Source organism: Protopterus annectens, chromosome 6.part1, assembly GCF_019279795.1.
Source record: "Protopterus annectens isolate FY-2018-M chromosome 6.part1, PAN1.0, whole genome shotgun sequence".
In the NCBI taxonomy this organism is placed as follows: Eukaryota; Metazoa; Chordata; order Ceratodontiformes; family Protopteridae; genus Protopterus; species Protopterus annectens.
In genome coordinates, this window is record NC_056738.1 from 306,568,146 (window position 1) to 306,593,575 (window position 25,430).

Sequence of the window (25,430 nt, forward strand, 5' to 3'; positions counted from 1 at the left end):
GTAATTCAAGTCATATGCAGGGCAGGCACATCATGGAAGAAAATAAAGTAGTGGAACCCTTGCAGCTGTTTGAGTCCCAGCTGCTCAAAATCCAGGAGCTCACAGCCAGAGGTTCAAGCAGCTGTTTCATCATTCACCTACCTGGCTGAACAGCTGATTAAACTCGAGCGAGAGTTCGAGGATAGGGATACAGCTGCTACAATAGTCACAGGCAATGAAGCTTTCATCAAGGAAATGGTATGTGGGGAAGGGAAATGAGAAGGGGGGCTTTAGGTTTAGGCAGTGACAGGGAGTTAGCACTTGGTTACGGTTAGGAAGATGAGGGGGAGTTTAGGTTTAGGGAGCATTAGAGAGTTGGCTTAGAGTTAGGATTAAGGAAGGGAAGAGGGGTTTAGGTTTAGGGAACAAACAGAAGTTGCTTTTAGGGTTAGGATCATGGTCCTGTGAGAGATAGTTAGCCTAATGATAATGCTTAGCAATCGTGGTGGTGTGAACTTGGCCACTTGCCAACACAACTGAGTGACAGCAGGGAAGTATGTCACAAGCTAATGGTACAGAAGCACTTGTAGTAGACCCTAAAGAAGAACATTTCAGATTTATAAAAGGGCTGCATGATAAAACAAAGGGTTTAATATTTCCTATGTTTTTTTCTACTTAGCAGCAAAGAAAATGATGCCTATATTGTAATATATTTTTGGTAGCTATACTAATTTTTATTTCAGAGTAGCTGTTATATCATTGGGGTGGGATACTGGATTTTACTCACCCACTTGGAGTGAAAAACTTTAACGTTTCCTACTGTTGAATAAATAATCTATATACTTACATGAAACAAAACAATGCATTTGTTTTCTATGCATACTTAAATCAGTTGTTGGTTTAAGTGGAAGATGAGTTTCCTGATTTTCACTACTGGCATTATTAGACTGGGCATGACTTTGTCAACAAATGATGAGACATCTTTATGTTGGATAAGTCATGTCCACTTACCATTCTTAAATGGGAAATGGAGTAAGCAACCATAGAGTAGAATATGGACATGGCTGAAAGGTCAGTACTCTCTATTGCAGTTACCATCAAAATGGAGCACCTCATACACACAGAGCAAAGAATGTGATAATAGCTGGTGCATCATATTTACTGTAACTGTGACCTACAACAAAGGTAACACTGCATGTTTGCCTTATGTATATGTTACACGTATTACAACTTTTAACTTCAGTATGTGTAATATTTATTATGTGCCTTAAATTTTTACTTACTATAAACAGCCTCAACAAAATTCAGGTAAACAGACATTTAAGAAGAAATGGCAAGAAGTCTCAAACCTCCCAAACCCAAGGACAGTTCAACAAGTCTGAATGACTATTCAAGAGAGCTTGTGACTCCCTCTTACCCTGGCTGCGTTTTCTTCCAGAAAGTCTGAATCTCCATTTTTCTCTTTGGCAACAGATTTGTTTCAGACAAATTGGTTCTGAAAATCATTCATCAGAGTTACAGATGGCAGTGAGAGGAAATTCCTCCTTTCTAAGGGGTCATTCTTCATCTTCCAGATCAGAGGCTTTTGTTTCCACCTGTTCTTCATCATGTGCTGTCCCAAGGAGTGATAGAACCAGTTCTTGCTTCCCAGGTGGAGAAATGTTTTTATTCAAGGATGTTCTTAGTGTCAAAGAAAGAAAATGCTTGTAGACCAGTTCTGGATCTTTCTTTCCTAAACCTGTTTGTGATAGTGGTGAAATTCAAAATGATGTCACTTTACAAATGATCTCTCCTTCCTTTTTCAAGATTCCTGTTAACTAAACTTAAAAAGGCTCATCATCATGTCCCTATTCATCTAGACTTCAGACATTTCTTAACGTTTTGTGTGCCTGAATCACATTATCAGTTCTCTGCCTAACCCTGTGAACTATCCACTGCACCAAGAGTGTTCACAAAGTGTCTAGATGCAGTTATAGCTCATTGCAGGCTACAATGTATCCATGTTTTTCCATATTTAGACAACATGCTAATCTTTGCAGAGTGATTTTCAGTGTCAGGAATCTCTTTCTTAGTGAGAGATCTCTTACACAAGCTGGGATACTAAGAGAACATTTAGTAATCATTACTGACTCCTTCACACAGGATTGTATTCCTTCCAGTAAGGTCAGGTAGGCACCTTAGTTCAAAGAGCTTTTCTTCCACAGGAAAAATATATCTTTATTTAGATCTATTTCTAATGATTTCCACTCAGACTTCAGTCACTACAAGGGAATACCTCAGGATTTTGGGTCTCATGGCATGTATGATTTTCAAGAGGTAACCATTTGAAATATTGGGACCTGCTAGAGCGAGTCCCAAAGAGAGGAGACTGAATGGTCAAAAGAATGATCTTACATATAATAAGTCAGAGATGCCATTTCTCAGAATATTCCCTTTTCTCTGAGATATGGTGATATCAGAGTTGTTATATATAAGTTTAGGAGGGATAGGGGGTTGCCCCCCCCCACATGGGGGTATGGGGGGCTTGCCACACTGCAAAAAGAAGTTTTAAGGAGAACAACTATTTTTGATTTTCACTATTCTCTGGGTGTTTTGGGCAGCCACGGAGGTGCAGTGGTTAGCGTTGTTGCCTCACAGCAAGAGGTTCTCTGGTTCGATTCTTGGCTGGGGTGCCTTCTGTGCGGAGTCTGCATGCCCTCCCTGTTGTCACGTGGGTTTTCTCCGGGTGCTCCAGTTTCCTTCCACATCCCAAAGACATGCTTTAGGTGGATTGGACATGCTAAATTGGCCCAAGGTGTGAGTGCGTGTGTGTGCCTTCTGTGGAAGGTTGAGCACTGGGCTGGCAACTCAACACTGTAAAACTCCACTGCCAATCATGAGCGGACAGGTGATCTGCTGTGGTGACCCCTAACCGGGAAAAAGCCGAAAGAAGAAGATATTTTTTCAATCATTGCTGGAAACTTTTCCATCTGCAAACCCTCAGAAGATGGGTATGTTCCTAGTAGGAACCACCAAGTAAGCATAAATAAGTAAATAAAATGTGCACACGCTCGCGTGAGTGTGTGTGTGTGTGTGTGTGTGTGTGTGTGTGTGTGTGTGTGTGTGTGTGTGTGTGTGTGTGTGTGTGTGTGTGTGTGAGAGAGAGAGATAGAGAGAGAGAGCAACACAATACTTTGCTTCAAAGTGCTACCAATTATTGTGGTAAAGAACGGCACATTTCTTCATAGATTGCTTTGGGACAAAAATGAGTCTCTAAAGTATTACCTGTAATCAGTCTTTTCCCTCCACATATACTCAAAAGAAAGAGTAAAGTCAAAAGGAATCAAGACCAAAACAAAATTATCATCAGAGTAAATGGTGAGAAAACAGAGTGCTAAGTCTACTGTAGTTTTTTTTTTTTGTATTGTTATTTGTGAATTCCAGTGAAGAAGAAAAAGATACCTTAAGATAAAGATCAAAAAGAAACATTTCATGCTCTTGATCATTCAGATGTAACATCATGTTTTACAATTCCAGACCTGAGTTGTCTCGAATATTGATACACAACAAGAATCAATACTGCGTTCTGCTTAGAGAAATATGTCTGTCTTTCTGTGGTGCTATAGAAATTAATTATCCCACTAAAGAAACAATGCCTATTGAAACCTCGTTCTTGGATGAGATGAGGTGTATGGAGCTAACTGCCCTCCCTCCCTGAATCCTTTACACCTGCGCTTACATACACCATACATCTCCTCACCTCTAAAGCTATCCCGCTCTTATCTAACATAGAATTGCATAGTAGGTTCATAGGTTCATACTAGGCTGATGACCACCAGGGTCTTTACAAGCCTAGCCATGCAACCCAACCCCATTTTGCCACAGAGTTCCTTGGATGCCTATATGGTGGGCTATGTTACTAAAGAGGTAGCTAAGGGTTATGTGGGTGGTATGTTACTTGAGTATTAATTTACTTACGGATGATCTCTGTCCATCAGAGACATGGGGGTTAGACTGGGCGTGAATTTACGATTTCCCATTCAATGATCAGGGATGAACTCTGATTCACAAAGATGGGGAGTTTATTCCACAGCTTGAGGATACTTTGAGATGCATATTAGTCCTTCCAGCAGGTTCTATTTATGTTGCAAAGTTCAATTCCGGTGCTGTTTGTCTTGTGAATGTGCAAGAAATCCATCAGAGCTGGATCAAAGTAATTAATGTAAAACAGATCTTTCTTCTACTGTGCTATGATCAACAATTGTTTAGTGCTAATTGCTGTTGTATAACTAGAGATCTGTGTACATTTTGTACTGCTTTTTGGTATTTTTCCTGGGTACCCTACGAAAATATGCCATGCCAAGCAGGCCCAAACTTGTCACTAAAATGAATTAATGAATAAATGAAAAAATAAGTCTTAAAATAAATAAATGCTGGGGAGAACTTACACAACAGCCAGATAAATCATGGTGTGTCTGCTGCTCTAAGTTATATTTTCTGCACACAGAACAACATTACATCACTGAGACCTTGTTCAGTTGAATGTTGCAGAACTGTTTGTTATAGTGTACTGATGAGTCCAAATAAGGATGAAACATGTTTATAACTAGTGTAGTGTGGCTTGTTGTGACTGCATTATTAAAGATCCCAAGTCTCGTACATTCATAAAGCTGTGTATTGAAACATTATTTTTAAGAGAAATTTACATATCTCTTATGATGTCTTGATAATGGAAAATTTACAACTGTCGTACACACTACACTTGTGAATTGAAACTATCATCAACAAATACTAGCTGAAAACTGAAATAAAAAAGTCAGTACATTAAGTTGCTTGAATATTTAAAAATGGGTCTGCCAGAGATTGTCAAATGTCTTTTTTAACAAGTGTGCTGTATGTAGAAAAGTGGCAACTGCATGTCTTATCAAATGCACTATTTGAATTTGAATGATACAATTACCAAAAGTAGGAGAAGGACATACTAAAAATGTTGGCATTAAGGGTTAAGAGGGTGTGTGCAAGAGCTTGTGGGTTATGATTAGAGTAAGGAGATACATTTAGTGCTGTGTTTGTGTGCTGATGTATGAGGTGTGAGTCTGAGTGTATTGTGTAAAGGTATGGTTATGGAAAGGGTTTTAAAAGGCAAGTTATAAGGTTATGGTTGAGTGCAGGGGCAAGGTTTAGCACACATTACCTAAGTGGTACAGGGGTGACTCCAAGCAGTTTTTTTATCGTCAGAGTCCAACTGAGCTGATGCACAAAATGTACTCCGTCTTATCAACTGCATGTTAGATCTGCTAACTGCATAGCAGTGAAGATAACAGTTGTTGGTCTGAGTAAGTTATAGCTCAGTGTAATTACTGAAATGGCTCTGGCACATTATCTGGGACTGTAATAAGATAAATTATTAATGTCAACTTTGACTAGATGGGTGGTTTGCAGGACAATCAAATCATTTTCAAATGTTAAATATTTTATGGATGTCACTTTAATTTTCATATAATTACATTAGATCATCACAAATTCAGATTGTTTTCGATATGCACTGCTGTTTCTTATCTTTATGACAGGGTTGAAAATAAAGAAACTATGCGGAGCGAGAGCATTAGCATTCAAAGTCTGTGACGTATGACAAAAATTAGGCACAGCTGAATGAGAACAAGAATGGGACGGGTGATATATCTGTGTGAGTAATCTCCACAAGCAAGGCAGATCTAGCCCTCAGTGTGTGTGCGTGTGTGTGTGTGTGTGTGTGTGTGTGTGTGTGTGTGTGTGTGTGTGTGTGTGTGTATGTGTGTGTATGTGTGTGTGTGTGTGTGTGTGTGTGTGTGTGTGTGTGTGTGTGTGTGTGTGTGTGTGTGTGTGTGTATGTTTGCACCCGCATGTGTGTGTGTGTTTGCACCCGCACATGTGTGTGTGTGTATGTGTGTGTGTGTGTGCACGATTACATTATAGTAGTGATTTCCATTGGCTTCAGTGGGCTAATTAATTACCTACGTTTCTGCTGAACAGGGATTTTGGCAACCTGTATGGGTTTGAATGATGGATAATCTCACTAATGTTTCTTTTCCTGCAGTTGCTGAAGTAAATGTTAATGTTATTTTGTAAGAGACAATTAATTTATTTGTTGCTTTTTAGTAGTTTTAATGAAGTCTTGAGAACTATCAGTTTAGCAGTTTAGTTATGTTTTTAGTTACTTCATTCTAATTGGTTTAGACAGTTACAATCAGGTCCATTTTTGATGGTAATGTCATTTGCTGACTTGCTTTATTGTAGTGTTTTCCTTAATACTTTGTTTTATTTTAACTTTTTACTTCCAATAAAAATGAATTTAGTTTCCAGGTATTTATTAGTTGGGAAGTACTGTCCTTGTCAGGGTAGGGAGGGGGAACGTTGTGATTAAATTTTAATTGCAAACTATGTAAAACATTAATTTTTGTATATTATAGAGAGTAGGATATTTGATTAGTATTTAATTTTTTCAACAGTTTTAAGCTTAGCTCAAGGTAATTTGTATTTTGACATTAAACACATTCACAGCAATTCTGGCAAGCTTAACGTGATACAAATAAATGAGGAAGCAAACCATGTTTTCTTATTAGCACTTTCATTCTTTATTCACACAAGAACTTCATCAGAATACAAAACTTCACTTTCCCTCCTTTTTTATACTTGAAATCACCAATCAAAAGTTAATTGTTAAATAGATGAACCAGTTTCCTACTATAATTTAAAAAGGCATACACAAATATCAGTGTATTTTGGTAAATTGGTTTATGTGGGCTAGAATGTTTCTGGTGGTATCACTGTCTCCTCTTTGATTATGCATGTGTAACTATTTACCACACTTTGTTAGAGAGTAGTGAATATGATGGGTTTAGGGGAATTGTAATAGATCTGATGCTGCACCAAGGGTATAGATATTGAGCTGGATTCATACAGGTTACCATGAGCTGTAACCTTTTGGTTTTCAGAGAAAGCCACACCATGGTGCTTTTAGTCTAGCAGATAAACATATGTATGCTAATTAACTAAGTGTCCCCTCCCACCCCAGAACTGCTTCTGGGAAGGCAACTACATGCCAAGCAATTCATAGAATTGCTCAGCTGTGTGGATTAACACAGCTGCTCCTTACACCTCACAGTAGTGAACACAACCAAGATGCTGTGTGCAGCCATCACAGAACAGTAAGTACTGAGTAGTTTACTGTTAAGGTAATGTTAGGGGGCGTGTGCGTCAGTGTACATAAGGGGTTGCATGTGTGAGTGCATGACTGCCAAAGAGACAGCAGTACAAGAGTTAGTGAGGGGATGTTAGGTGTGTGTGTGTGTGGGGGGGGAGTTGGGATGGTTGTTATACTTCTACATGCTCCTAGTCTAATGAGCACAGTCTTCAACATTTAATGGGGGGGATCACTTGCCACCAGGGATATCTCTTTAAATGCTTGCTGAAGTAGCACTTAGAATGGGGATTAAGGGGGGTGAGGGAACACTAAACACCAGGGATAACTCTTTCTAAGTATGCCTGAATGGCATTTCAACAGAACAGGGATCAGGGAGGAGGGAATACTAGACACCAGGTTAACTTTTTTAAAGCATGACATGGATCAGGAGGTGGAGGGAACACTAGACATTAGGAATAACTCTTTTAAAATAAGCCTGAGCGGCACTTAAACAAAATAGTGATTGGGATGGGGACATTAAGTAGGATTTAAGCCCTTCACCTTGCACAGAGGATTACTGGTACTCCACACTACCACTAGATTCCAGGGTTAAAATTTAAAAATACATAAGTAAAAAAAATCAAATTACAGGCGATTTGAAGCATTCTTGCAACACAAAACCCCTGCATTCTCATTAAGAAGAACAGGGTTATTCTAAACATATATTGATAATTTTGGGCCTTATGGAATGCTTACAGCACATAATGGTGTATGAAGAAGAGGGATAGGAAACATTTTGCAAAAAACAAAAGCAATGGCTTTCATCTTTTCCTGGTTAGGGGTCATCACAGTGGATCACCGGTCTGCAGATTTATTGGCAGTGGTGTTTTTACAGTCTCAAGTTCCCAGCCCAGCGCCCAACCTTCACAGAAGGCACACACATACATACATGCACCTACGTGCATGTCTTTAAAACTCACTCAACCACAGGGAGAACATGCAGACTCCACACAGAAGTATACCTCTCAATCTCAGAGCGCAAGCGTTATGAGTTGCTAGAATAAGAGCTTTTTCCCTAGCATGCATTTTACTGAAAGATACAAAGTGTGAAACTCAAATATCAGATGTTAATGGCTGATTGTAATCATCTGAGACTTACCAGAGCAGGGGAAAAGGAGACATCAGGGATGTTCAGACAACGGGACAGGAATGGATCTACAGTGTGCATGTGTATGTATGTATGTCTGTGTGTGTGTGTGTGTGTGTACATGTGTGTGTGTGTGTGTGTGTGTGTGTGTGTGTGTGTGTGTGTGCACGTGCATTTGTGAGTGTGTGTGTGTGTGTGTGTGTGTGTGTGTGTGTGTGTGTGTGTGTGTGTGTGTGTGTGTGTGCATTTGTGAGTGTGTGTGCATGTGTGTGTGTATGTGTGTGTGTGCATGTGTGTGTGTGTGTGTGTGTGTGTGTGTGTGTGTATGTATGTGTGTGTGTGTGTGTGTGTGTGTGTGTGTGTGTGTGTGTGTGTGTGTGTGTGTGTGTGTGTGTGTGTGTGTGTGTGTGTGTGTGTGTGTATATGTGTGTGTATGTGTGTGTGTGTGTGTGTGTGTGTGTGTGTGTGTGTGTGTGTGTGTGTGTCTGTGTGTGCGTGTGTCTGTGTGTGTGTGTGTGTGTGTGTGTGAGTGTGTGTGTCTCTGTCTCTGTGTGTGTGCGTGTGTGTATTATACTGTATTGTGTGTTGGACAGTGAATGGGGGTGTCTCTGCTTTCACAATGTGGCTGCCAGCACGGGTAACTACTGTAAGAAGTGCTGATCTGCACTCTGTGGTAGTTAACTGCAAATTAGCCGATAATGAGGTCTTTCCTCATGGCTAATATGGATGTGAACTGGAAATCACAGAACCTTTTACAGTGGCCCTTTGGTATCTTTATGAATCCTCAGGACTGATTACAATGTGACACAAATGCAATTGTTTAAAAATATATATACAGTGTACCAGATATAGTTTATCACATCCATTACATGGAATCCAGTGGTAGGATACATATTTATTAATCTCTTTCTGTGTTTATTTATCTGTCTCTATCGGTATATAATAAATAATCACCAATAAGATTGTTTGAAACAAAAACATTGAACAATCTCATTGGCGAGTACTTTCTTCAGTACCTCATATCATTGAATTAAAGTGATCACAATGTAAACCAGCAGAATGACCTTGTCTGCCATTTTGAACTGACTTAACATTTTTTTTCTGCTTACTGGCCCACAAATACCCTCTGCGCCAATTTCTGCTGCTTTTCAAAAGTAGAAGGCTAGTCTTGAATACAAGTCAGACTCATAAACATTTGTTGAGTATTTGCTTTAAACATATCTAACTACATTAATATTAATAACTACATGAGGTCTGTTTAGTGTATTTTTAGGCATGGACCTCTGCTGCAAAAACAGGTTGCCGAGTCAGCACATGAATAAATATATTTATTTATTTGTACTTGATAACCAGTGTTGAGTACTGATATACTTAGATTTTTTTTCAAACTCAGCCTGGGGCACTGTCTGGTTAAATAATTTGCTCAAAATCACACAGTAGGCAAATGAAAGATGAAGGAATTGAACCCTGGACTACAAAAAGCAGCTTGCTAACAGTTACATGTCAGACTGCTAACTGTGTGAGCTGTACATGGGCAACAATGAAAATGAAAGGAAGCAATATTACTGCAGTGCAAATTATAGAAATGAAGTAGAGATGAGAAAATCTAATAAATGCTGTCTGTAAATTTATTAAGACATCTGGCTCTATGGTAATTTGAAACTATAACCTTTTGTTGTGTATTTATGATAAGTGGTACAAAATGATGCATGCAATAATGAAATGAAGTTCTAGTAGTTTGTGGTGTGACTTCTGGTTTTCAGAAACTAGTATTGCCAGTAGTCCAGGTCAGGGTGGTGACCAGTGTGATTCAGGAGACTCATGTAAAAACTGGTAATTGCTGTGAAAATGTCTGCTTCAAACATTTCAATGCATCATGGCAAGAAACAATACCTAGCATATTGTACAACAGCAGGATGAGTGGACTTCATCATTCTGCACCTTTTTATTATTTTTCCAAATACTGCTCTGAAAAAAATGGTGTGTTGCACGCTTATTGTTATTTTTGTGTGTGGTAGATAGGTTGGCCTTTTTAAGATAGTAATTTCAAGGGAGTATGTCAGTTTATGATACTGCATGTTATTTAAGAGCAGGGCTGGATGTAACAGTTGAAATTCCTAAAAACATCTCAGACAATTTTCCTAAATGCAGGTGGTTTCAAACCTAGTTCTGCTCAAACATGATCAATACTGGCTTAACCTCAGTGTGTTAACATTTTTTAATATGTAAGGGCTTTTTTGCCATATTAATGGGCCACCTAGTTCAAAATTAGACCATGTCTCCCAAGATGTATGTTCTTTTCTAATTTATTTTAAGAGGGTATGTTTACTGTAACTTGAGGGTCCTTTTCCATCTGACACCTAGTTACAAAAGATAAATAAAACTGTGCACTGTTTGAAATTACATCCCGTCTGCCATCCAACCATCCAAGCCTAAGCAAATCTTGTTAAAGAAAAGTTCCACCATCTATAAAAATCATTATATGGGTCATCAGCAGTTTAACCTTGCTTTCCAATACACCAAGTGGCAAATGGCTGGCATTTAACACCTTGATGTCAGCACAGCAGTACTTAAGAGGTTTATACCACTGTTAGTAAATATTTAACAAATTAGTCTTTCCCATTTTGGATGCTTCTGCTATGGACTTATTTTATACTGACATGAGAATACAAAACAAAGGAAGACACATGAGGTACTGAGTTCATTCGAATTTTGCTGGTAAAACTTTTGCCGCTGCAGCTTCTTCTTCCCCAGCCCCTCATCTCTCTCAGGTAGGACTGACCCTTCCTTTGCCCTGCAGTAAAATTAATTCTTGTGATACACTCTATGGCCTTATCACTCTCTCTCTCTATGGAATAGTGTTGCCTTTTTTCTCCTTCATGAATCTGATCATCTACTGCTTGCCATTACCTCAATCATTCCTCACTTACTTCCCCAGCATACCTCTTAACCTCTTAGGTTCATAGATTCATAGGTAGGTACTAGGCTATTGGCCCTAGGGCCTATATAAGCCTAGCCAAAAATGTACCCTGGCTTTCGCCACCCAAGAAAATTATTTTCCTGTGTCCCTGTCGAGCAGAGCCACAGAAGTGATCCCTGGGGTGAATTTCCTATCTCCCATCCAATCATCAAGATTTTTCTTGAAGAGTGCTAATGAAGAGCTCTGTTTGACATAGATAGGTAGTCTGTTCCAGAGTATGGGAAGTCTCTGGGACAAGAATCTATCCCTCCAGCATGTTCTGTTTATTGTGGTGACAAGGTTTAGGCCCCTAGAGCATGTAGCTTGGAGGGATTGGGATTTCTTTAAGTGGAGCATGTTCAACAGCTCTAGGTTTGACATAGCTTTGTATGTTAGGTAGAGATCGCCTCTGAGTAGGCGATATGTGATGGAGTAAAACTGAAGTTTTTTGAGACGATCTGCGTAGGGCATCTGTTTGAGGCCAGTAATCCTCTTTGTGAGGTATTTCTGGGGCCTTTCTTGTGAGGTACATACCAAAAGGTGCATTGTACTCTATAATGGGTCTAATGAGTGATGAGTAGAGGGGAACAGTTACCTCTTTTTTTCTGGATGAGAAACCTTTTGTGATGAGGTGAGCCATGTAGAAGGATTTCCTGACCACTTTGGCAATGTGATTATCAAAGGAGAGACTACTGTCCACCTGTGTCCCAAGGTCTCTTATCACATTTTTGGTGTTAAGTAGACTACCAGCTATGTGGTAGTTCATGGGTACAGAGTTTTTACCAAAGGGGGATGACAATACACTTTTTGGCATTGAGCTTCAGACCATGGCTTTTACACCAGGCATCTGTCTCAGTGAGGCCCTTTTGTAGTATGTCCACATCGTTAGGAGTTTCAATTATGGCTCCTAGTTTGCAGTCATCTGCAGACTTTGTTAGCCAAAGACCTTCTGTGTTAGCCTGTACTTCAGAGAAGTAGATACCAAACAGGAGAGGACCCAGGACTGAACCCTGTGGTACTCCACTTGTCATTGGTCTGAGGTCAGATTTGGAGTCTGCTACTTTCACACTGTGGGTTCTGTCCGTGAGCCAGTTGGCAACCCATCTTGTGACATAGGGATTTATACCTAGTTTAGTGAGCTTATCTATAATTCCAGAGTGGGGGATGGTGTTGAAAGCCTTGGCGAGATCTAGATAAGCTGTGTGAACCACCTTACCCTCATCTATGGCTTTGGTGACTGCTTCAAAGAAGTCAATCAGGTTTAGGAGACACAATCTGCCTTTTACAAATCCGAACTGGGTAGGGTCCAGAGTTTGGAGATTACCAATGTCTTTGTTTATGAGTTCCATGATGATATGTTCCATGGCCTTGCAGACCAGGCTCGTCAGGCTAATGGGCCGGTAGTTCCCAGGGTCCGTCGTGGCTCCCCCTTTGTGGAGTGGGATAACCGTCACGGTGCGCCATTCAGTAGGCACAAAGCCTGAAGTGAGGCTATGACTGAACATGGTACTTAGGTAGGGTTCCTTCTGAAGTTCATGTAGAACGCAGCCTGGAATATTGTCAGGTCCCATGGATGCTGTGTTCTTGGCTTTGGAGAGTGTGTTTTTCACCTGTGCAGCTGTGATTACAGGAACTTTGCATTCTTCCGGTATAGAGATGGGCCCTCTAGGGGGTGAGAATCTTAGAATAAGAAATCTGGACAAAGCCATAAATAATTGGGGATCAAAGGTGCAAAAATAGGAACAATGTTTAAATATCATACTTACAAACTTAGAAAGTAGATAGAATAATAGGTTTTGCATTAGCATGAATTTTCTGAAGGGTATGAAGTCTGAAACTCAAATGCATGTCATTATTTTCTGACTTAAATCTTAAATGATTTGTTAGAAAAAACACTATTTTATGAAAAATGGACCAAAAATCTGAGGCAAAAATCTGGACATTCTGCAAAAATCTGTACAGTTGACAGGTATGTTCCCCAGTACTACCCATGGGGCTGTAACTATTACAGCCATTGTTCAGTTATGAAGAGGAAGTGAAAATGCAGAGCAGAGGTAAGAGCTGCATCACATATGCTGTCTTGCATGTAATGGATTTTTTGTTATACCCTAACTGGGTGCAGCTGCTGTTGTTACGGTTTGGCATCAAAATGTTGAAAGACAGTTACCTGAACTTGGAAGGTCGAATGCCACTCTTCCAAGGTTTTGTAATGTCGATTTTTAAATGTATGCACACTTGTATTCTCTGTTGTGGATTTGTCATTTTGAATGGAGATCGCACTATAGTGGGGATCATTAAAAGTACCCTTTCCCTCACTGTAGTGCGTTCTCAGATTTTGTATATATAAGTAGCAGGGGGTGTGGGGGGGGGTGCAGGGGGGCTTACTGCCCCCAAAATGTTAGTAGGACATAACCGGAAGTCCAGGTACTTTTGATAAATTTGACATACCTGAGCTGTTGACTTTCCTAAATTACCACTTTCGGTTATGTGATTGTTCAGCATTTGCATTTTACGACATTTAAAGTATTGTAAGTAATCAATCGCACAAGTGTGTTGTGAGATTTTGATAGTAAACCTGCTGTCACATGTATCATCACGTGCAGCTCCAACACTCAGTGTTGAATTTGACAAACATCTACCATGTAGTTACAATACTGCCCTCCTGGAATGTAGGCGCTAGCACGTTTTACTCTTTCCTACCCCTTCCCACCTGGCTGTTCAGTGCCCAAGAAATTAATCAAACTTGTGGCATGTTGGTCAATGTCAGGGCTCCATCCCTTAAAGTGCTTTCTTAAGTTAGCCTTGATTCTTACCCCTTTCAGCTGCCAGCTGTGCACTTTGCAGCCCCTCCCTCAGGCCCCACCTTCTGATCTCGACGTTATGCGGTTACCCACTGGCCGTTTGGTACTTCTTTTATCACTCTTATTTTCTTCTTCCTTTCATACAGTGTATGTGTACTAGGCACCTAGTCATTCCGAAAATTCACTCCCTCATTTCATCATTCAGGAAGCTGTACATTTTACTCTTTTTAAAAGTTCAGTCTCTGTTTCTCAATATGAGGTACCAGAGCAAGCCACTCTAGTAGCACAGTAGCATACAGGGATAAATCCCTGACTACAGCCCAGCAGAGCCATGTTCAGTTAACAGCTTGGGTGACTGATGGAATGGCAAAGAAGAGATAGGTGTACCTGTCCTGGGTGGGAGGGTGTTTGTTGATATGCTCGCTAAGGGGAGGCATAGTCCAAAAGAGTGGAGTTGCCCTCAGATACAATCAATGAGTTTGAAGGGGCAGGGAGAGGGAGTGGATAGAACAGAAACCAAATAATACCTCCAGATAAGATGAGCCCCGGGCCACCCTTTGGATCCACAGTTGATCCCAGCTATACTGGAGTAAGTCCAGGGGTGTAAGGGGATAGCTGGAGCACCTGGAGTGAACATTGGGCACTGGGGCTAGACCAGTTACAGGAGGTCTGAGGGGACCAACAATAAATTTAGAAAATGATGAGGTACCAGAACTAGACTGTGTATTTCAGATATGGTCAAGCGACAGTTCTGTACACTGATGGGATGCTTTCTTTATTCACCTCTATAAGTGAGGCATGTCCCTTTATCCTACTGGTCTCCCTGCTCTGCATGCTTCATTGCAGAAGTAATTATAACCCTTAGGTCATTTGTCCTATGATGTCCTCCTAAGGGTCATGGCTCCTAAGATGTACATTCTTCACGTTCTCTACCAACAAAATGAGGTTTACGTTTTAAGTTTATTTTAATTTAAGAAGGTAGTTTCACAGTACTATGAAGAGAATTTTCCAGCTAACACCTAGTTATGAAAAGTAAAACAGAATACTATTTTAAATTAATCTCCATTTGCCTTCTAACTACTCATCAACCATTGCCTAAACAAACCTTGCTTGAGACAAGCCCCACTTTCCTTAAAAAATAATTCTGAATGCGATATAACAAACGGATTATTCTTGCACCCTAAATCCAGTGTAACACCCATGATAAGCATGTTACAAAGGACTGTCTCCAGTACCACAAGTTATTGCACAACACTGGTAATGCTCTTCATTCCAGCTAGTTCTCCCTAACTGCAACTCTCTGCTTCTGGTCAGTTAAGCAGTGGCCTATCTACCCCACCATTTAGAGGTCCACACCATGTATTTTAAGTACCCTACTTTTTGGGGTCCCATGCTCATACACTTTAACAGCACAATTGTTTAGGGCTCCACTCCTATATGTTTTACCTACCACACCATTTAGTGCTCTACCCCCATATATTTTAAGTATTCCCACCTTTTAGGCCTCCATATGCATTCATTTTAAATACCTCACCTTTTAGGGTTCTGCAACCATATAGCTCTGTATTGAAATTTTGAGACTTTCATTGCAAAATCCTGAGACAGTGAAAAAAAAAGACTGAAAGTACAGGAAAAAAATATCAAACATCATTCTTCTCCATTAAACTTCTTTTTTGTAGGGAGGCAATCCCCTCCCCCCAAAAGTTATACCAAATCTGAGCTTGTACAAACCTCAGAGAAAAGTGAATATTCCAAGAAATGGTAATCTTGGACTTAATATCTGTAAATCCAGATTTTCGTCCATTTGGTCTCCATATTTCAAGACTCAGTTCAAGTCCCAAGATTTTAAATGGCTACCTGCCAGTACATTTTACCTACCCCAACACATCACTGCCAACAATCAGTTTCATAGTTTCATAGTATAGTACTAGGCTATCTACCCTGGGGCATTTGTAAGCCTAGCCATAGTGATGTGGCTTTTGCCACCCCATGAAATGGTACAAAAATGTACAGAATAAATCTAGAATACTGTGCCTCTGTCTAGTAGTGACACAATGAAGGTCCCCTTATATAATAGAATTAGTTTACTGTGCCCCTGTCTAGCAGTGGCACAGGTGTGACCCCTGGGGTAAACTTACGATCTCCAATCCACTCATCAAGATTTCTCTTGAAGAGAGTCAGTGAGGGGCTCTGGGATCCTGTTCCAAAGCATGGGAAGCCTCTGGGTTATGAATCTATCCCTCCAGCATGTCCTATTCATACTTGTGCCGAGGTTTAAGTCTTTAGCTCTCGTGGTCCTGATGGATTTGGATTTTTTGAGGTGGAGCATGTCCATCAGATCCTGATTGGACATGGCCTTGTACGTCAGGCAGAGATCACCTCTGAGCAGGCGGTATGCTACTGAATAGAGCTGAAGTTTCTTTAGTCTGGCAGAATAAGACATATGTTGGAGACCCTTGATCCTTTTGGTGAGGTACTTTTGTGGTCTCTCCAGCTGTTGCAAATGCCGGGTGAGGTACATACCAAATGGGGCACTACCAAATCACCTAGCTCTTTCTCAGCTAACTACAATACACAGACTTCTCTATAAACCAGAAAAATTGCCCATACCTTAACAATTTAATACACTACTCCCCCAATAGAATTTTACTGTCTAGAGAAAAATCACAAATCACTATAACCAAATCTTCTAATACTGAGGAGACACTCTCTATATTCAGATAATGTAGCTAAACTATGGAATCACATCCCACTACCTCTGAAATTCATTCAGAATACAAACTCATTTAAAACAAAACTAAAACTTCATCTATCAAACCAATGAATCTGCTCCTGTATATTTCCTGGATAAATAACACTGTTATCTGCGGTGGTGGTGCTGCGGTAGCATTGTCGCATCACAGTAAGATGTTGTCCTGCTCGATTCTCAGCTAGAGCATCTTCTGTGTGGAGACATGCGTGAATGGGCGTACCTTTGTTGAAGGCTGTGCATCAGGGCTGGCAACTCGGCACGTAAAAATCTACTGCCAATCATTAGCGGACCGGAATTCCGCTGTGGTGACCCCTAACCGGGAAAAGCCGAAAGACACAACAACAATCTTCAGCTTGCCATATCATCAAACCATTTTTCTTCATTCATAATTCTATACAGCACAATCCTTATTTCACCAGTACTTAAATAGTTTTCCCAGCATCTTCCAACCATATGCATAGTTTGGTGATACTGCTCACCCCCACCTTCTAATAAGACTTATGATAGCCATATTTATATTTATGTGTGAACCTGCTTTATTCCCCACCTCTTAACTACAGTATTAACATTTTCTGCCCCTCATAGTTCTTTCCCTCACTTTCATTTCTTTGAATTTTTAAGAACTAATCACATGATGTGTTATCTATTTGACAAACCCACTAATACAGATATCTCTTCAAATGGTTAATGTTCAGCATCTACTAATGCATAAGAATCTTTTATACTGCAACAGTTGGCTTTATTTCATATTTATTTATTTAATTACATTTGTTTACTGGGAAATTCCGACTGGATGCAGGTGCTTTTTCAGCAGATGCTCGGGGAGAAAAGCTCCACATCATTTACATGATAAATAGAGATACAAAGTTGCAGCAATAGTAAACAACATTGCAGGTTGTTGGCTTTAATACAATAACAAGATATTGATTATCAACAGTATATACAGTAAATGTTGCAAGTTAAGATAGTTTCTTGTCTTGTTTAATACATTACTACTATTGTGGACTGCTGTGATGTACAGTGAGCATGTGGCATTTGTCCACACAAATACTATTTTTGTATAATCTATGATATACAGAGGTGCTATCTGCATTGATACAGTGCAGGGGAACTGACAATGGATACTTCACATATAGCCTGGTCTCGGACAGAATAGCCAGTGCACAATCTCCATATTTAGCCAGAACAGACTGACTCCCAAATGTGTGCCCATGTCTTGCAGTCTGACTCCTGCAAGCATAGAGCAGTATTTAATCAGCACGCCCTCATAAATCTGCAAAAGACAACAAACAGTTTCTGTGGGAAGGTAAAACACAGCAGTGCAAAGTTAGGTTTATCAACATACTAGTACTTTTCCCTCATACAGTCTGGCCTCATGAAGTCACTCGTTGCTTAGTTACAAATGAGGTAATTGGGTCAAGTTACACTCAGTAAAAATATCACTGATTACTTTCCTGACGCCACTTCATTTGTCAGATTACTATTTATTTAAAGTACTATTACACACACAGCTGCAAGATAAATACGTATATGCATTATACATAGACAGACTAGTTTATATATTTCAAACATACCCTGCTGAAATGCATATTTTGTTCCACATTACTTATAAAATATGTTAAGGTACTTACACTGGAATATATATGTGTGCTATCTACAAATACAGGTAGCCAGATTTGAAGATATTTGTACTTGGTGTCATCCTCAAAGACTCCATCAAGTGAGATAATTTACCAGATGTTTTATTTTAGCAAGTAGATCTACAAATATATTAAGTGGGTGGCTTTGTTTTGAATTGTATTGTGTTTGTGGACATAAAGAAAACATAAGTTTAGCAGTACAGTAATGTTATGCTATCAACATATGTCAAGGATATGAATGCGGTGTACATAGATATGTCTCATTTGCTTCTAGGTGCATTATTATAAGATGGAATTCTAAAAATTAAAACATCTAGAACTAGCATAAAACAAAAATTACTCTGTGATAAACATATTTGAAGCTACATGTTTAGCAGTCAACTTATCATCCATGTAGTATCGTAACATTGCACAAGTTTATTTTTATTATGTTTTTCTTTTGAATAAAAATGCTACTTCTTAACTGCAATAACCTGCAGTGAAACAACAATTTCTTCATAATAAATTATCAACAGGACTCTTGCAAAATAACTATAACTTTTCATGTGTGTGTGTGTGCGCGCGCGTGCGCATGCGTGCATGTGTATATGCATTCATAAATATAGCAATACATCTTATATTTACAACTCCACTTCTCTTTGTTATTTACATAGGTCTGTGGCTCCCTCTTCAGGAGACTTATTCCTTAAGAATTAATGCAAGTAGTATATTGTGAATTTAAAAGTTCCCAGACATCGATGGTAGATTTTAACATGGGTTGTAGAAATATCTCTAATACACGCAAAAATACACAGAAGAACATTACTCAGAAATATATGTTTAAAAATAACAGCACATGACATACTGTTGAAAGGTAAAAATGTAGGAGGGGTGAATGGGAAGTATTCATTCACAGAACAGGTGGTACTAGCATGACCTAGAGGATGTTTACCCATATTCCAGTCTAGATAGTAAAAACACTATATTAGTTTCTATGAAAGCATGGCACAGGCACTAGGGATGCTTCAGTTGTACAAAAATATGAATTAACAGATTTAGATGATACAATACATCTATAGCCCCAGTATGAGAAAATGTAAAACTGAGCAGCCCTAACGTTTCCTTCTGTGCTCTCAGTTTAAATTCGTTAGATAATTAAATACTTCCTATGAAACTTTTGTTATCATGGTTCAGCTGTTTTTATCAGTTGAAATTCATAAGTAAAGCTAATGCAAAAATAAAACCATCTAGAAAAATCTGAGGAGAAGCTGCTAGAAACCTGACACTAATTTTAGTTATGTTTTGACAGCTCACATTTAACATGCTGTCTTCCATTTAGCAGGACCTCTCAGTACAGTATTATTTTGTGAAATGAAACACAGATCTCCCTATTTTGGAAAGAAACACAAAATAAAATTATATTTCTCTTTTTTCAGAAATATGTGCCATACCTTTGTATTTGCAAATGAACACAAGGGAGTATAGGGCACACAAGAGTTTCTGTCTCTTCCTGGTGCATGCATGCAGAGATGCAGAAACAAGCTGGAATATATCAATATGTTGTATAAAGTCTGTTTAAAGTGAAACCATAAGTCTACACACGCATACAAATTTGATGACATTAGAAGTACTTTTTATCATCCACAGCCTGAAGTTAGGGATAGGGATTTTGTTGTTACAGCTGTTTGTATGAGGTTGTCATTCAAATCATTTCAAGCAATCAGAATTCAGGTAAATGAAGAGGTGAGCAAGGCTTAAGGGTGAAAATAAATGCCCTCCACCTTGGTATATGCTAGACATCATCTGGATATTCTAGGAAATGCAAATGAGCATCAAATGTTCTTTTTATAATGGAATACTGCAGTATTATACCACTATAATATTATACTGCAGTATTATACCACTATAATATTATTGTGTAGTGTTATTATTTATTGTATCCATCTTTCATAGAGAAATGACTCCCAAAAAAATTACAAGTAAAATAAAGCTGTACAAGGTAATGGATTCTGATGAAATTTATCCTAGAATTTTTAAAGTAGTAAGAGAACTTAAAAGATGGTAATAACTTTAACATTTTTAACATGCAAGAAACAACAAACGTAAGAAAGTATTAACCGTCTTAATGGTTGATAAGAGCACAGTACTGTGTGTAACTCTTGAGATCCTATCACCACATGTACATGGACAGGTAGAGGCAGTTCAGAGAAAGACAGCAAAAACAACACATGGCCTATATCAGGAGACATAAAAGATAAACTAAAACATCTTAACAGGTATAATTTTGCTGAAAGAGATGGTGAAGAGGAAATATGGCTGAAACTTTCATGTACCTCAAGAGAATCTGAATTAGTTAGATCATTAAATAATTCCTGAAACTTTTCTCATCATGGCTCATCTGTTTTCACATTTAAAATTCATAACTAAAGCTGACGTAAAAGTAAAACGATGTAGGAAAAATCTGCAGAAAAGATGCTGGAAACCTGACAAAAGATGGTGGAGGGGTAAACATGGCTGAAACTTTCATGTGCCTCAAGAGAAACTGTAGCAGCCACATGTGTACCATCATTAAAAATGAATTGTGTGAGAACAAGAAGTCACAGTTTGAGGAAACAACATAGGTAGGTGATGGGAGGTAGGGATATGAAGAGTTTATTTAGCAGAAAAAATGGCTGGAAGAACCTTCAGGAAAAGGTAGTAGGGTCAAACATAGTGACAGAATGTAGTAATCTGGGGGACAGGCATAAGAGCATTCTTAAAAGCCACTAGAAGTTTAGGACCTGAAACTTACCCAGTAAATAATGGGCAGTTTAGCTGGACTATAGTAATGTCTTTCATTTTTTCCCGGTTAGGGGTCTCCACAGCGGAACTCCAGTCTGCTAATGATTGGCAGTGGACTTTTACGGTGCCGAGTTGTCAGCCCGATGCCCAACCTTCAAAGAAGGCACACCCATTCACACATGCACCTACCTGCATGTCTTTAGACGTCACTTGACTGTGGGGAGGACATGCAGACTCCACACAGAAGGTGCTTCAGCCGAGAGTCAAACGGGAGAACCTCTTGCTGTGAGGCGACAACGCTAAACGCTGCACCACCACGGCATAATTCCCTACAGAATGTTGATGTTTGTGAAGTAATCATTGTCACTGCTAAACATTGTGATTTCACAATGTTTTTATTAAATCTGGCAGGTGGCACTGAATACTAAATGTATCTGTTAATGAACTACTTCCTGGGGCACAGGGTTTGATTCCCTCAGTTTCACTTGCCTATATGAGACCCTGTGCATGTCATTTAACCAGACAGTGCTTTGGGGCAAATGGGAACCTAGGATAGGCTTATTAATGGTCTGCATGACTAGTAACTACCTATAAACAAATTAATTATGGGCTGTCAGCATGTTATATGTAATAAATGCCAAGTCTTCAAATAACTTATTACGAAGAGTCTGTTAAACTTTTCAGATAGGCTTGAGGTACGCTGTTAATCTTTTCACAACAGGGACTTGCACATTTGGATACTATAACCTCAAACTATATAAAACTACTTTGGGATGACTACTAATAAATCAGATGTAATGAAAAGTGAACAGCATTGTTCTAACTTCTTTCACTCGCACTACATATAATTTTCAACTAAAAAAAAAAAAATACAAATGATTGCTCTATTTTTACTGACAACACTTCAGTGCTGCATTCATGCAATTACATAGCAATGTATAGCCATGCAAATTCAGTCGCCAATAGCATTATTGTCTTTCTTTTTGTTTCTTTCAAAGTTTCTAAAACTAATTTGGCTTACTGCATGAAAACTATGTGCTCATGACCTGTGCCACGTAAACAAGGATTTGATTCCTACAATCTCATTTTGCAAACAGTACTTTTTTAATGAGATATTTAATCAAACCGGGGTTGTCAGATTAGCTTGAAAAGAGACATGGGAATCTGTATAGCAAGTCTTAAGTGGATGAAAAAGACTTTGAAATGGGTCTCTGATAATTCTAAAGAGCTAATATGCTGTAAAGTATTAAGAGTGCCTTTAAAGCTAAGTTGGTACTTCAGGGCATTTTGTGCTTTTCGTGGAAGGTGACAAAAGATGTTGTAAAGTGGTACTACCAAACAGTTTATGTGGCATTAAACCCACGATGGTATCCACAGTAGTTTCCTTTTGCATTACAGCTCCCAGGGAAAGCCAAGTAAGCGTTTCCCACATCACTTGTGAATGGAGGGTAAGTGAGGTTGCACTGTTATCTTTGAACACAGACCACACAGTACATATCTTGATTGACTGTTAAAGTATTTTCTATTTAAGACATAATGATACTGCTAAAAACATTTGGAATGAAAATAAATCTATTCCCAAAATAAAAAAACAAAATCAGTAAAAAATGTTATTTTGTTCTCATTCTTTCTTTGATACTACAGTTTCCTTAAATGTGTCTCTCTTCAGCTTTTTCAGATCTCATTTTCAGCTTTGACTATGCAGTTTTGTTCTCATTAGCTACGGTAACACATTTTAACAAAGTACTAGTGGTGCTTTTATTCCTTATGCATTTTAATGCTTAATTACCTGTATTTTAACACCAGCTCATCCCTCAGACCCTCATTTACAGCATATTATGCCTTACATGGTTAAAAAAGCTAATATTATACTTCATACTACAATGCTACAGATCAAGATCTAAATTTAGACTGCTGTAATGCAGGAAGTGTTTACTCAGCCATACTCTGGTTTTCTCTGTAGACTTTTTCATTAACTTGGCCACTCTCATGAGAATACCACATGATAAGAGCCCACCCACCCACTTCATGACATAAGCTGTCAGTAATGAGGAAAATCCTTATGCTTGACCCCCCCCCCCCCAGAAAGGCATTCTGTGTTGTGATGTGATTAAAGTTGATATCTACATAAAAAAATATTTAAGTTTTTTTTCCAAAACCTGACTGTAAGTCTAACAAGTAAAAAGCCACTGTCCCAAAAGCATGACAACAACATGGTTTCAAAAGGACAGGGACATTAAAGACAGTAAAAAGCAGCGACAAGCTAATTTAAAATGTATGAAAAGTGCTTACTGTCTCCACCATAGCTATAAGGTAATGCATCGATCTTCTGGATTTCTTTTGCATAGTACTCCTCTTCAGTGGTGCCATACTCACAGCTTGATGTTGAGTCGCGGGCACGCTCCTTTAACAACTCTTTGGTGCTATTATACAACAGCATCACTTCTGTAGGAACCTCGTCAGGGACAGTGACTGTCTCAGGGGGTTTGGTGATCTTCAGCTTACTTAGAATCTGTCCCCTCACTGCTTCGATCCTTTTCGCCCTGAATCCTTCCAGATCGGCAGGCTGGCATGTGGAATAACTATATGTATTTGTAACAAGTTCCAGTATGAGACCAAAGCACAGAAGAAATGCAGTAACCATAGTTCCTTAGAAAACAATGCTTCTTGAGAAAATGAATGAAAATGCCTTGGAGCAAAATACAATGAATAGCTTCAGTATTAATGTAAGGTTATTGTTCTTGGGTTTCAATGTATTCAAGTTTTCTGAAATGATGACTTAGAGTTTGATATTTCCTGTATCTCAGAATATTAAAAGTCTTCTAGGTCCTCAGACTTTAACTTTCTTTATAACATTTCTGCTTCAGTATCTGGTTGACAGTGTATTAAAACTTCAACTGTTTACCAACAAGGTGCATATTTCCTTCACTTTGGTTCGTATCACATCACAAGTAAATAAGCAAATGTTCTGTACTTCATTGCACACACAGGATAAATTCTAATATTGTATTTTCTTCTTGTTTTAATTACTATAATAATGTATTTATGCTTTCTTCCAGTCACATTTAATGAGAGCACGAGTCTTTGTGCTCTTTTCTTTTTTCTTTTTTTCTTTTGCCCAAAACAATAGTTAAAATGTTTGATTTCCTGGCATTCTTGAAAGGAAAATGTGGCTTTTCTGATATCCCGCAATTGCTGATGAGAACTCAGTTTATCTCCCAGTAAGAGCTGTGTCTTCTTTCTTTTGGTATATACTTCTCTACTTGTGGAAGATTTCCAGTCCTGTAGTCTGCTGTTTCAAGCTGAAGGTGATAAGTGCCGGGTTTCTTTTTGTAGGAGTGGAGGAGGGAAGAAGCGTTCCTAGTTGCAGGGAAGGGGCAGGGACAGAGCAGATGATGGTGAAAGAGGCCGAATATAAGAATGAGAAAGGAGCCCTGTGCTTTGTGTTGGCAACAGGCTTACACTGACCCTTTAACATCTTTACACTAGCAGCTCACTGGATAACAGCTGAAGTGCTTCACCAGCACACAGAGGTATCATTGAGCTCTGAAACAGAGCAGGCAATATGCTGCAAATGGCAATGATTCCCCCTAGTGAGTTCACCTTTAAAGAAACATTATTCATGTTAATTTTATACCAGTAGAAAGAACATGCAAGTGTGTTCATGTGGAAGAGACAGACCGATTTGTTTCCACTTCTTACTGCAAGGAAATGTATGTGCTATTTAATAAAAGAGTTACTGATTATTTTCTGTGACATTATAAATGTATTCTACAAATGTACATTTTACTTTGTAATCAGACTGATTTTTGCCACAGGATCTCATTATGTGTTGTGCATATACAAATTTATCCTATGGAGCATTATACTTAAGTTTAACCTATTAGATGAATATTTTCTTTGCATGCTCTAGTCCATTATAAATGAGGACCATTTTATGTATGTATGTATGTATATATATATATATATATATATATATATATATATATATATATATATATATATATATATATATATATATATATATATATACACACACACACCCTGCGGTGGTGGTGCTGCGGTAGCGTTGTCGCCTCACAGCAAGACGTTGTCCTGTTCGATTCTCAGCTACAGCGTCTTCTGTGTGGAAACATGCGTGAATGGGCGTACCTTCGTTGAAGGTTGTGCATCAGGGCTGGCAACTCTGCACGTAAAAATCTACTGCCAATCATTAGCGGACAGGAGTTCCGCTGTGGCGACCCCTAACCG

The 25,430-nt window shown here is 38.9% G+C and overlaps 1 protein-coding gene across 1 annotated transcript in view; it reads right to left on the reverse strand.

Annotated features, from left to right (window-relative positions):
• LOC122805523 (transforming growth factor beta-2 proprotein-like) overlaps nucleotides 1-24,689 on the reverse strand; it is a 239,398-nt gene extending 214,709 nt beyond the window's left edge. The window contains exon 1 of the mRNA XM_044075725.1: nucleotides 23,472-24,689. Coding sequence (XP_043931660.1) covers nucleotides 23,472-23,823 — 352 coding nt within the window. The 5' untranslated portion in view covers nucleotides 23,824-24,689. The remainder of the gene's footprint in view (nucleotides 1-23,471) is intronic.
• Nucleotides 24,690-25,430: the final 741 nt, after the last annotated feature.